Source organism: Neophocaena asiaeorientalis, unplaced genomic scaffold (assembly GCF_003031525.2).
Source record: "Neophocaena asiaeorientalis asiaeorientalis breed wild unplaced genomic scaffold, Neophocaena_asiaeorientalis_V1.1 scaffold150, whole genome shotgun sequence".
Taxonomy (NCBI): Eukaryota; Metazoa; Chordata; class Mammalia; order Artiodactyla; family Phocoenidae; genus Neophocaena; species Neophocaena asiaeorientalis.
The window spans coordinates 6,393,670-6,407,531 of record NW_020176571.1 but is presented as its reverse complement, the minus strand read 5'-3'; the positions used below and the strand labels follow the sequence as shown (position 1 = coordinate 6,407,531).

At 53.0% G+C, this 13,862-nt stretch overlaps 1 protein-coding gene across 2 annotated transcripts in view; it reads right to left on the bottom strand.

Moving 5' to 3' along the window:
• Positions 1-6: 6 nt before the first annotated feature.
• CLSTN3 (calsyntenin 3) overlaps positions 7-13,862 on the bottom strand; it is a 25,443-nt gene continuing 11,587 nt past the window's right edge. The window contains exons 11-18 of one of the 2 annotated variants that reach the window (XR_003001591.1): positions 13,620-13,768; positions 7,954-8,180; positions 7,481-7,651; positions 6,158-6,303; positions 5,805-5,940; positions 5,549-5,618; positions 377-579; positions 143-267 (exon numbers count right to left, since the gene is read on the bottom strand). Coding sequence is in view for 1 of the 2 variants with exons in the window: in XM_024733536.1 (XP_024589304.1) it covers positions 127-267; positions 377-579; positions 5,805-5,940; positions 6,158-6,303; positions 7,481-7,651; positions 7,954-8,180; positions 13,620-13,768 (1,173 nt within the window). In the remaining variant the exon portion in view is untranslated. Of the gene's footprint in view, positions 268-376; positions 580-5,548; positions 5,619-5,804; positions 5,941-6,157; positions 6,304-7,480; positions 7,652-7,953; positions 8,181-13,619; positions 13,769-13,862 lie in introns of both variants that reach the window. The other variant, XM_024733536.1, reaches the window with a different exon arrangement.

Below are 13,862 nucleotides of genomic sequence, written 5' to 3'. Positions count from 1 at the left end.
GGGTGACTCTTCCAAGAGCTGCTCCCTCTGGGTCTCTCTTCTCTCAGCGTGTCCTCCTCTCTCTTCGGGGGGGTGTCTGTCTCACCAGGGCGGAATCCTATCTCTGTCTGGGGAGGGGTGGAGGCCTTAGTAGCGGTGAGGGGGGGTCTCGATGATGCGTCTCTCGTCGCTGCTGGGCGAGTCTGCTGCCTCGGAGTCGCTGCTGTCCTCGTCCTCCTGATGGCTGCCCGCAGCGCCCGCCATGGAGGCCTGCCGGCCCTGGTAGGACTGGGGACGGCAGGGAGAGGGGGAGCTCAGCGGGAGTCCGCATGCTGGCAGTGCGCCCCAGCTGTGCCCAGACGCTGCCGACACGCCCCGCCGCCCCGCCCCCGCACACCTCCATGGGGTTCACGATAATGGTGAGAGCTGAGTCATCCCAGAAGAGGTCGGGATCCTTGGGGTCACTGGAGGCTCCCGGGGGCCCGCCGGCCCCCGAGATGCGGCGGTGCAGCGAGTGGATGCGCACGAGGCCCAGGACGACCATGAGCACCAGGAAGCCCACGCACACCACGATGATGAGGGTTGCAGCGCTCGGGACCACTGCGGGGAGAGCCAGGCGCACCTGAGCACACTCCGCTCAGGGGCGGAGTCGGGGGCCTGGGCAGCGGGAGTCCCCGAGCAGAAGGCAGGGTCCATGATGGCCCAGAAGAGGGGTCTGCCCTGCAGAAGCTGGAGGAAAAGTAGAGTTGCCCCCGGGGAAGGGCAGAGACAGGGAGGGACAGAGAGCCTGAGGGAGGGAGATCTGCAGAGGAGGCAAGGGCAGGGGGAGGAGAAGGGCTCCCAGCCCAACGCTGTCCTGAGCAGCCCTGTTCTCAGCGCACAGAGAGCAAGGCCTGGGCCCTGCCGGGTCCTTCTGCCTGTGCCTTCCCCAGGGACCACGTAGTCCAGGAAGGAGGTGCCCAGAGCCCACAGGGGAAAGGAGAGAGGCGGCCACACAGGCTTGACAGTGCAAGAGGAGAGAATGTTCTCCTGCATCGTAATAGGAGCAAGCTCCAAGTGTGGCCTGGCACCCAAGCTGGGCACAGGTCCAGGGCACAGAGAGCAGCCCCTTCACGCGCCCACCTGGACAGAGCTCACCCCTGCTCAGTGACGCCTTCCATCTCCTTGCGGGCTCGAGCCTCCTGGACACCTGGGGCCTCTGCTCCCCTCGGGGTACACCCACCTCCCCCTCAGCCCTGTCAAGCTTCTGGGTCCGCAGCCTCACTTTGAAGCCCGGGCTCAGGGGGCCGTGGACTCTGAAAGGCAGTGAGACGCAGAAGGGCGCGTGGACCCTCACTCGGACCTTAGAGCTGATGGCAGCAAAGCAGACGTGCAGGCGCAGGTACGTGCCCAGGAAGAGCTTGTGGGCACCCAGCTGGACCGGGCTCACCGTGCCCCGCACCCGCACCGGGCCTCTGCCGGCCTGCACAGCTGCCCACACCAGCCACCCGGAGACCTGCTCGCACGGCAGCATCGAAGGGACGCGCCTGAGGGTCTCCACCAAGGCACAGGAGAACCACACGTGCAGTGCCACCCAGCTCCCCGCCAGCTGGGCAGACCAGGAGACCCCCTGCAGGAAGGTGTAAACGCCACAGACCTGGGCCCTGAGGGCCACAGAGCCAACAGCCGTGAGCACAGCCTTGCCCACCTCCGGTACACACACACACACGCACACACGCACACGAATTTACCCACAGCCTTTAAGACTCACATGCCGAAAGACAGAGCAGAGCGCAGGGAAGCACACAGCACAGGAACTCCCCACCCCTGCGGCACACCCACCCTCCAGCAGCACACACACACTGCCACGCGCTCCAGAGCCACCCAGGTGTGGGAGCACCCCCTGCCTGAGTAGCCATACTACCCTCAGCCCTCCCTGAGGCCGCCCTGACGGCGCTCTGACAGGTCGGTCCCCAGCCTGACCTGACCCATAGCCCACCTGGGGCCAACGAGAGCTGAGTCTGCTGAGCAGGCCAGGTGGGCTCCCGGGCACTAGCTCCGGGGAGAGACAGGCCTGGCTGGATGAGAATTTCTCAACTGTCTGGGGATGGGGGAAGAGACGGGGGAGGCAGAGTTGCCCTTTCTGCTCCTCTGTAGGCAACAGCCCCTCCCGCGTCTTCGTGTCAGTGGGCAAGATCCGAGGGCAGTGAACCCACCAGCAGAATGCCCCTGTAGCTAAGCCCAGGTTCTAGAAGGAGCAGAAACCCCTCCTCAGAGTGGAGGCCATAGCAGGTGAACTTGCTCTAGGGGCACAGTGATGACAAGCCAAAGCTTCTGTTTTGTGCCTTAATCAAATGCATTTGCTCCTCTGAGCCCCTGGCCTGGTGAAGGAAGTGACAAGTTGACTGCCTGGAATAAGAAATGATCACAAGAAAGACAAAAGGCAGACCCTCTCTCTGCAGACAGACAAGTATGGTTAGTTTCTAATCAGCCAGGAGGCCAGGGAGACGGGAGGATTTTTAAATTAGTTACAGACAAAAATCAAGAGTTTAGGAAGTACCATCAACCTTTCTTTCTACATTAGACCCAAGCAGTTGATTCTGGCCTTGAATGACCTCCAAGGACAACACGAAGGGGTGTTTTAGTTTTAGCCAGTGGCCCGTGTGAAACTCCTGGTTCCGTGCGATTGTGAGACAGGGCTGAAGCCCTGTCCACAGCCCCACATGGAGCCCCCTTTCTGAAGAGCCTAGAGAGAAATGTCCTTCTGCTCTGGGTCCCCGGGCTTCTCCTGAAGCACTGGTTGGTCCCATCATAGGACTTTCCTAACTGCTCAGCTTCCCTTCTGCTTCAGCTACAAGGAAGCTCAGAGTCCAAATTCTGGCCATTCTAGCAACGTCGCAGCATCTCACAGCAGGTATTTTATGAACTGACTTATCCCTTGGCCTCATCGTCTTCTTTCCTCATTGTCCTTTCCTCCTCACTTCCAATTTCATTTTCTGTTTGTATCCTATTGCACTGCAGGTCTTTCCGCAAAGTCTCGGATACGTGTAGGTAACAAACCGGGAAATGGTTCCAAACTTGGCTTTACGTTGGAATCACCTGCGGATCTTTAAACACCCCTGATACCTGGCCCCCAACCCCAGACCTTCTGATTGAACTGGTTTGGGTATGGCCTAGGCACCAAGCGTTTTTACTGTTCCCCAGGTGATTGCGATGTGCATCAACGTTTGGGAAGACTGGATAAATGTTGTCTTCATCGCTCCTCTTACCCTTCTCAGACAGCCTCATTCTCCCTAAACACAACTCCCCCATACCACCCACCCACCCTCAGTTCTCAAACTCTCATTCTCCCCCACGTCCATCTACCCTTCTACCCTTCAAGGTCCAAGCTCAAGGTCTGAATGCACCACCGGACCTTCCCCGGCTGACTGTCCTGGTTCACACTGATCTCTCTTTCCTCATGCACTTGGGAGCTTCAGAGAAATGAAGCCCCTGTCTCGTTGGAGGGAATTCTATCTCTTACTCTTTTGCATGGTCAGAGTAATTTGAAATTGCAAAACCACAATCCTGTAATTCCACTCTTGGGGCTGGGAGGCAGGGGAAAGGGAGAGAACACCTTGAAGAGTCAGGAAGGGCACACAAAACAGGTTTGATGAAGTGGATCTCCTGATAAGCTCAGGAGATGTCAATCACCAGGGCCCTCAAGTGAACTATGAACTCTGTGTCCTACTCAGGCCAAAATCAGGGGAAAAGGCAAAAGCAGGCTGCAGTTGGGATCTCAGAGCAAGCAGAGAAAACAAGGGTGAGAGTCTTACCGAGCCCAGCAGCAATGCCAACCTGGACGCGCCTTGAGCCTAATCTGAGTGGCAGAACCCAGTATCCAGCCCCGAAGAGGCTGGGTGGGATGATTCCCAGTGAAAGAACTGGAGGAAGAGCTAGGGAGTTATGGCCCCAAAAGTCTATTTAACAAAAACAGGTTTAGTTCACGCACACACCTCTAAAGATTGTGTGAAGCTTCCTAGAACCTTTGCAACTTGGTTACGCCTTATACTCCCTCCTCACACATACTTCCATCTGCTTTGCTGTAGGAATCACAGGAAGAACACTTAAAAAGGCGTCTGCAGTTGTTTTCAGAAAGAGCAAGGATGAAGGGAGCCAGTCCCAGGGAAAGGGAAACACGAGAGACAGTGCAGTGGTGGCCACTGCCCAAGGAGAGGAAAACAGACTGAATTCCAGGGGTACCAGGGAGCTAGCCTAGGTCAAAGACATACTGGGAAGCCCTAAGGAGCTCCCCCAAATTAGGTGCAACTATAAAGTAATGAGACTTTTTTTTTTTTAAAGCATCAAACATAAATGGACAGGGTATAGAGGGTGATGGTTAGAGCACGGGCTCTGGAATCCTGCTGCCTGGATTCGAATCCTGGCTCCACCGTGTTTTAGCTGTGTGACCTTGGATAAGGTACTTAACCTCTCTGGGCTTCCATTTCTTTGCCTTTAGAGGGGATAATTCTAGTACCTATTCCATCTGTTGTCTGTAATGATTCACTGGGTTAATAGGTGTAAAGCCCACAGGCAGGGTGCCTGGCACACCGACGTGTTCATTATTCTTCCAATTACATGGTTGATGTGTGAGCTGTCCTTTTAGGGTAGGGTTCAGTGACCATGACCTCCCAAGAAAGCATTTTTGGAACTCTTTAGGGAATTGCCTTCAGAGCCTGAGATATGCCTTTTGACTTTTTAAAAAAGTGACAAATCTTTGCCCTTGAGTTGGTTTTATGTTTACAAACACAGAATGCTATCCAGAGCCAACTCTGGCAAAAGTGGATGCTGAAGTTGGGTAATACTGAACTGGGCCAAAGGCAAGGTGTGTACCAAAAGGAACAAAAATAAATGCATCTCATAAATTGACTTTGAAAGCAATTCTCAAAAGGGATTCCAAAAATCACTTCCAGCAACATCAGAATCATTGCAGTTTTTTGTTTTTTCATTGCAGTTTTTAACAATGGGGGAGAAGACTCATTTTATAATATTAGGTGTAAATATTAGGTTACAAAATAGTCTGATCCCAAGTTTGTTAAAAGAAAAGAAAAAAAACAGGCACAGACAAAAGTTGGCACATAATAATAACACCATATTAACAATGGCCAATTGTGGTAGAATTATGGCTGACTTTTCTTCTTTATACTTACAGTTTCTAGTTTTTCTATAATTAAGTAACTCTTAAATTGTGAATTAAAAATTGCATCACTAGTAAACAATCATGGCCAGGGAATGAGATTGCTTTGAAGGGCAGCGCTCCAGCTGGATGTAATACTTGGCGTGTTTGCATATTTTGTTTTAGAAACAGTCTTATGACTTTATAGATAGCACATAATTGCACATGCAATGGCACCAACTTTCTCCTTGAGGATAGGAACCGTATCTATCCTATAAATTTTGTATTCTTAGTTGTATTGTGGACAGCGCTAGTACACAGTAGGTGCTTAATACATACTTGGTAGCTTCACTATTGAGGATCCCTAGGTCCAGGGCTGACTTGATATTGTTGGGGGAGGGCAGCAGGAACAACAAAGGCTAAACCCACACTGACCATGATCCCAGGCATGAGTGCCCCTGTGATGACCCAAGGCTCGGACTCTCCACTAGGCAAAGTGAATGATCTGGGGGATAAAGGGATTGGATCACAGCCGTCAACTGAGTCAAGTTCCACAGGGAACAGAATCCATGGCTCCACCCCGTTCCTCCCCCCGCCCCACCCCCACGGCCCAGCGGTGGAGAGGAGAATGCTCGCGCCCACCCGCTCCCTCCACCCACCCGCCCAGCTGGACCGGCGCAGCCTTACGTACTGGAGTTCCGGTGGGAGCTGGCCAGACTGTGTCCGGCCATCTCAGGCGGGGGCTGGTGACCTCGGTGCAGGAACTGCTGGGAGCTGAGCATGTAGCTGGGGTGAGTGACCCGGTTCACGCTGTGCAGGACGCTGGCCTGGGGCGAGGGCGGGCTCATGGGCACACTCGCTTCTCCCCGCCCCTCCTCCACCCCCCGAGGGCCCAGCTCTCCCCCCCTGGCCCCCAGCTTCCCCGCCGGGGCCAGGAGGCCCCTGGGCTGCAATTTCCATCCCCACGCACCAGCAGGTTCAGTCCGCCCCACCCCGGCTCCTCGCCAGCGGGGTTGGCTGTGGAGGGAAGGGGACCCTGGGTACCTCCACGACGAATTCATTGCTGGAGTAACGCCCATTCATTTCTGAGCAGGAAAGCCGGAACTTCCTGGCATAGAGGGCAGCCCCGCGTCGCAGCCGGTAACGAGCCAGCCTCAGGATCTCTTCATACACAGTGATGCCCTCCACCCCTGGCAACCAGGAGGCAGCTCAGGGCAGGAGCCAGCGAAGAGGCCTGGAGTCTCTCTCCCAGACTCCCACCAGCTGCCACCCCTCAACAGGGGTGCGACCCGAGTTCTCAGACGGAGAGATGCTCTCCTGCATCCCCACCAGCTCCGACTGACTGGGATAGAGTAACCGAGGCTCCATTTCTGCCTCCGCCCTCCTCTGAGGGCTGGGAGGAGGGATGGAGAGAAGGAAATAGGAACACCCTGCAGGACAGAGGGAGGTGGCAGCAGGGGGGAAACGGAGAGAGGATAACACAGAAGTTCTCGGTGAGGCTCTGGGAGGGAACGGAAACAGGAAGGAACTGACCGCCTCATCTTCTATTCTCCCTGATGGAGGGTCCTTCAGAGAGGATGAGGCTTCCCTGGGAAGCTACCAAAAAATCATTACCACCAGACGTTAAGAGATGAGCACTTGACTTAAAGCTATGCTGTGTCCATGAGATTAGTGAGACGCAAGACAGAGAAGAGGGCGAGTACCAAATGGCTAGAGGATTAGAAAGCTACTCAGAGCACTTCCCTGGTGGCACAGTGGTTAAGAATCCGCCTGCCAATGCAGGGGACACGCTTCGATCCCTGGTCCGGGAAGATCCCACATGCTACGGAGCAACTAAGCCCGTGCGCCACAACTACTGAGCCTGCGCTCTAGAGCCCGCAAGCCACAGCTACTGAGCCTGTGTGCCACAACTACCAAAGCCCACATGCCTACAGCCCGTGCTCCACAACAAGAGAAGCCACCGCAGTGAGAGGCCTGCGCACCGCAACAAAGAGTAGCCCCCGCTCGCCACAACTACAGAAAGCCCGCGCACAGCAACAACGAAGACCCAGCACAGCCAAAAATAAATAAATAACTTAAAAAAAAAAGAAAGCTATTCAGAGACTGAGCCAAAGAAGAGTGGAGACCAAAGTGGAGGTGAGCTGGGATGGAGAGAGAAGCTGGGAAAGAACCATCAGGAGCCTAAACCCCAGCCACCACCTCTAGGGACAATCCGAAAGCCAGAGGACACTCCAGGCAGGGAAGGTGCAAGGGGACACTTGGCCACATCCCTGAGCCTGGAAGGAGGACCCTCTGAGTTTCCCAGAGACTTGACTATGGGGAGGGGCGCACCCAAGGAAAGAGGACAGGTTCTCGGGCCCCACTGACCGGCAATGGTGAGGTAGGCAGACGTGTTGGTGAGCTCCAAGCCTCGCTGCTGCAAGGACGCCACGTCCAAGAGCAGACTTTCCCGCTCGGGGTCCAGGTCATCCCCCACCAGAGAAATCTCACAGCCATCCAGGTTGTGCACGATCTCATCCGACATGCGTGTGTCTGTCACTGGACAGGAGGCAGTCAGGATGTGGGTCAGAGCTGAAGGGCCCATCTCATGGCCACGCTTCCTCCCCTTCCGGGGTCATCCCCTGAGAGCTGCCAGCATCATTGTCAAAAACGTCACTACCCATCAACCTTCTGACACCCGGGGGTCTCCCGCTGGCTCTCGTTCCTAACAGTCAGTGGTTCTTGAAAAGTGAATGAGGGATGTTGCCGCTCCCATGGCCGGCCCCAGAGCTTCTCCTTCACTCTGGTTCCAGACACGGACCCCTTCTCTGGACACTGTCACTCCTTGAGGTCACCCTTACCTGTGCCCTGCCAACTCTCGTCCTTTTTGGCCTCCACCTGGTGAGAAATGGAGCAAGTGATTTGAAGATCAGGGAACAAAGGGACCCCCTCGGGTCCCTCGAAGTCCACAGCTGGGAGGGCAAAATGAGCAGTGCCACTCAGCAGGATCTGAGGGGCATCAGGCTGGAGCACCACCACGTAGCCCTCCACGTCGGGGATGGAGACACAGGATTCTTCGCTGAAGCACCTATATGAGAAGAGGGAGAGAGGCAGCCTGTGACCCCATCACCCCCTCCCTTATAATCTATATTCTGACCACCACTCTGGGCCTCCACCTCTACAGAGAGCACCCCGTGTCAGGGAGGGAAAGGGGAAGAAAGGGGGATAGTGTCTCTGCACGACCATCACCCCCATAGCAAAGCCGGAGGGGGAGATACCCTTTCCAGGGAGGACATCACTGCAGGGAAGGGCCAGGGACAGAAGGTTAGGCAACCCTGACCTGTGGGGATGATGACATCACCAATGCCCTACCCCCAAGACCATGGAACATCTATCAAACAGTATTTTACCAACTGAACTTACAGAAATATATATACATACATAGTTCTTCACCCAAGATGTTAAAAAAAAAAAAAAGTGTGTTTCAGTACAATATCTGGTAGATACGTGTCAAAAAATATTCAACAACAGGGCTTCCCTGGTGGCGCAGTGGTTGAGAGTCTGCCTGCCGATGCAGGGGACACGGGTTCGTGTCCTGGTCCGGGAAGATCCCACATGCCACGGAGCAGCTGGGCCTGTGAGCCATGGCCGCTGAGCCTGTGCATCCGGAGCCTGTGCTCCGCAACGAGAGAGGCCACAACAGTGAGAGGCCCAGGTACCGAAAAAAAAAGAAAAAAAAAAAAAGAAAAAATATTCAACAACAAAAGTGGGGTGGGGGTGGGGAGCATATCAAAGGATGCCCTCCAAACTATAATTCAAAAAGATACATACATCCCTATGCTTATAGCAGCACTATTCACAATAGCCAAGACATGGAAACAACCTAACTGTCCATTGACGAATGAATGGATAAAGAAGGTGTGGTACATATATACAATGGAATATTACTCAGCCATCAAAAAGAACAAAATAATGCCATTTGCAGCAACATGGATGCAACTAGAGATTATCCTACTAAGTGAAATAAGTCAGAAAGAGAAAGACAAATATCACATGATATCACTTATATGTGGACTCTAAAATACGACACGAACCTATCTATGAAACAGAAACAGGATCACAGACGTAGAGCACAGACTGGTGGTTCCCAAGGGGGAGGGGGTTGGGGGAGGGATGGAGTGGGAGGCTGGGGTGAGCAGATGTAAGCTTTTATACATAGAATGGATAAACAACAAGGTCCTACTGTATAGCACAGGGAACTATATTCAATGTCCTATGATAAGTCATAATGGAAAAGAATATTAAAAAAGAACATATACGTATGTATAACTGAATCATGCAGTACAGCAGAAATTACAACACTGTGAACCAACTATACGTGAATTAAAAAAAAAAAAAAAAAAAGGATGTCCTCCTGCTTGGAGTGTCTCCAATTCATCCCCTCCAGTATCAGAGAAACACATTTCAGTAGGTGAGCTAATCTGACCATCTTGGACCTGCATCCACCATCCCATGAAGCCTCGCTGATCCTGGTACCAGACAAACCCTCCCTAGAGGACTGAGCCAGCCCAAACCAACAACAGCACAGCAGCTCGGGGAACACGCTCCCAGGATTGCCTCCAGCCAATCAATAATTCTCAGAGTGCTTGCTGCTTTGTGAAGCATTTTGTCCACATTCTTTCATTTAACCTTCTTTGGCTGCTGTTGCAATAGGGATAAGAAACCAAAGCTCTCGGGTCAAGCATCATGGCCACATAAGAAATACGTGTCCTGGGCCAGGCTTGAACCCATTCTTCTCATTCCAAGTCCACGATTCTTCCACTAAACCACAGCCACCATGTGGGTTTGCATTAGTCAAACTTATTTGTAAACAGGTGCCCCCTTGGAAGTCCCTGGTGGTCCAGTGGTTAGGACGTGGCGCTTTCACTGCCCTGGACCCAGGTTCAAACCCTGGTCAAGGAACTAAGATCCTGCAAGGTGCACGGCACGGCCAAAAAAAAGGAAGTGGCCCTTGAACAAGCAGTCTTCACAGGGGAGGTGGTAATTCCAGAGCAGGGCCTGTGGTCCATACACCCGGGCTAACAGAAATGATTTTGTTGAAAGGACTATCACACATACTACCGAGCAGGCCCAGCTTGACTACTGTAGCCAGAGGGAGAAGGTGTAACCTCAGCGGATACCATGAACGCAGAGGCCCTGAAGGTACCAGACCCACAGTTTGCTGAGCTCTTGTGCCATAAGGAGCAGGACCTGAGACAGTCTGCACAGTTGTCCAGCGAGACCCGGATCAAACCCTCCTGGAAAACAACCCCAGCTAACTCTGGAAGCACAGACTCCAACAGACACTCCCACTGTGATGGGTGATCCAAAGGGGACCCAAAAGGTACTAGGGGGCTGGTCCAGACCCGAAGGACACTAATGAACTGGTCAAGAGATTAGAAATGGCACGCAAACCTTAAAACAAGAGCCAACGTGGTCACCATCACACAAACCCACGAGCGTTCAGAGTGGGAGAGGTTGTTTATGGCTAAGGATGGGAGTGGGGCATCTGGCAAGGGAGGGTAGGAATAACCAAGAGAAGTAGCAAGTGAGCTAGCCTTTGGAGGAGGGCACAAAGTTGACCCTAGAGTGGAGGGTGAGGAATACACGAAGGGGAGTAGAGGAACGTGAGGCAGGAAACGCTGGGCCAGATGGTCATGGGCTTTGAGCGCAAGTTTTGTGCAGTGGGCAGGAGGGAACCATGGATGTCTTCTTCAGCAGGGAAGTGTGAGGGTGGACATTCTGATTTCAGATCACTAACCTAGCCTCTGGGTAGAAACTGAACTGAAGTTAGAATACTAGAGATAGTCCACTAGTTAGGAGGCTAGAGCAATAGGCCCGATGAGAGGTAATGAGAGCTGCTGGAGATGGAAAAAGAGGAGACATGCCAGACGTGGGCGCAGAGCGGGATCTAGGTGACCTGGTAACCGATGGGGTGTGGAAGATAAAGACGGAGGAATCAAAGGCGATTCGGAAGCTGCAAGCCGGGGTAACTGCAAGGACAGAGACACCATTACAGAAGCAGAGAATTCAGGGGGAGGGGCTAGTTCAGGCATCGAAGTTCATTATTAAGCTTTAGCTTGTTTGTCTGAGGTGCTGGCAGAACTTCTAGATGGAGCTTACAACAAGCAGGAAGAAATTCAAGAGCTAAGGAAAGAGAACAAAGCTAGAGAAAAAGATGTGGTAGCCAGATGAGCTTTCCAACAATCCAAGCGATTAAAAAGAAACAACAACAACTTAGGGGAACCTGCATTGACTGAATGGCTGCATAAATCTGGCTTTAAATGGACAGAGGTCCGAGCACTGAACACTGGAAGCTAGGGAAGCCACATGGACCAGGGCAAGGATATGCATCACAGGAAGGAAGGCGCCGCTGGGTATCTGTCTCTCCCTGTTTCTCTCTCTCTCTCTCTCTCTCTCTCTCTCTCTCTCTCTCTCTCACACACACACACACACACCCCTCTATATTTTCTCCTTCAACCTCAAGGAAGTGTTAGGGTAGCACTAACCACATGGTGGCCCTAAAATGGAGAAATGAGACTTCTCTCTCTTAACCTCATAAAGGAAAAAGGCTCCTTCCCTCTACTGAAGGAGCAACGTCAGGTTCCCAGTCCTTGGATAAGCCTCTTCCCTGGGCAGGAAAGAGGTTGGAGGAATTCAAATAAGACAGTCAACAAAGAGGGTGTCCACTCCCCCCTTGTGGGGTTGCCCCACGCAGAGCTCCACCCTAAGCCAGAAGACAGAGCCCTCCCTCTGACGTGACTCCTGAGCCTACGAAGGTGATGAAGCCATTCCTTGGTCCCTGAGGGATGCAGCCCTTCATACCTTGGTAGCTGGGTGAGAGCCCTCTAACAGCTAGAGTTCTGACTAGAACACGGTGGGGCGCATCCTTAGCGCAGATCTGCACCCACGTGACCTCAGCTGCCGTGGCCTTCAGCTCCCCGCCAGGACCACACCGTGGACCAGCAGCCCAATTCCCCAAAGCCCTGCCCCTGCCTTCCAAAGCTCTGGGAGGCCTGACAGTCATGCCCAGTCACTGTCCAGGGCTCAGAGCCCCCTCTCCTCTCCAAAGCCACCCATGCCAGGATAGGGACAAGTCAGAGATGTTTCTCTTCAGATAGCTTTTGGAGAAACTGAGGCAGAGCAGGGGAGAAGGGAACACAGGAATCCTGACCCTTACATTATGTGATCCACCCACTGGATGGCAGTAGCTCCTAAAAACTGCCCCATGAACATAATGCGGGGTGAAAATGCCTTCGTATAATAGTAGCCAGTGTTGACAGAACAGGCACTTCTCTGGGCATTTGATCTGGATTCTATCATTTATCCTCACAACATTTCCATGAGTTAGATTCTATTGTTATCCCTGCTCTATGGCATTTTCTCAGTGCTGAAAAGCTAGTAAGGGGCTTCCCTGGTGGCGGAGTGGTTAAGAATCCGCCTGCCAATGCCTGGGACACGGGTTCGAGCCCTGGTCTGGGAAGATCCCACATGCCGCAGAACAACTAAGCCCGTGTACCACAACTACTGAGCCCGTGAGCTACAGCTACTGAGCCCGCATGCCACAACTACTGAAGCCCGCGCACCACAACTACTGAAGCCTGCGCTCCTAGAGCCCGTGCTCTGCAACAAGAGAAGCCACTGCAATGAGAAGCCCGCGCACCGCAATGATGAGTAGCCCCCACTCGCCACAACTAAAGAAAACCCGCGCACAGCAACAAAGACCCAATGCGGCCAAAAATAAATAAATTTATTTTTAAAAAGCTAGTAAGTAAAAGACTCTGTGTCCATAGCTCTTATGCTTTCATGACCTCTCAATCTGTATTTTAAAATACCTAATATACTTAAACCTTGAAGTAATGCACAGTTTTTCATTTAAAGAATTCAGAATCCTTCACTTAGAACTCAAAAGTCAGCAAACTTTTTCTATGAAGGGCCAGACGGTAAATATTTTCGACTTTTTGTACCAGTCTCTGTCCCAGCTACTCAGCCCTGCCATCGTAGGGTGAAAGCAGCTCATTTCCATAAACAATATGCAAATGAGCAGCAGGCCAGATTTGATCCTGGGGCCATAGGCTGCCAATCCCCAGACTTAGATCATCCTGTTTGATCTTGCAAGAGATTGATGAGTCAAGCAACTAGAGGTCTTTGCCCAAGGTCACCCAGAGAATTAGTACCGAGTCAGAATTAGTGTCAGGTCTCCTGGCTCCCAATCCAGTATCCTCTTTACATATCAGCACAGAGACACAGAGATTAAAACCCCCCAAATCCTGGAGGTGTGCTTCAGTGGGAAGAGTCATGAACCCTTCATTGGAAAATCTGAGTCTGGTCCAGGCTCTTCTCCCAGCATTGCTGTGTCAATTGGGCAGGTCAGTTTTTCATCCCTGAAACGAGGGAGGTGTGCCTAGCCGTCCGTGGTGCCTAAGGCCAAGGAGTTCTGACACCGTCTGGCTCTGTTCCGTGACTTGCCCGCCCACCCAACACTCACTTGACGGCAGTAGTGAGGCGCAGGGGCCTGACGCCGGGCGTGGCAAAGCGCAGAGTGTTCATGTAAGCCACATGCTGTAGGGCACGGTTGAAGGTCTCCACATCATCCCCCTCCAGGGTGAGCAGGGACTGCGAGGGGTTCACGTGGACCTGGGCCCCAGACACAGACAGGGCTGAGAGCAGGACCAGAGGCGGGAGAGGAAGGGAGCAGAGGGGGGGGTGGGGAAGGGCGGGGGCAGGGGCC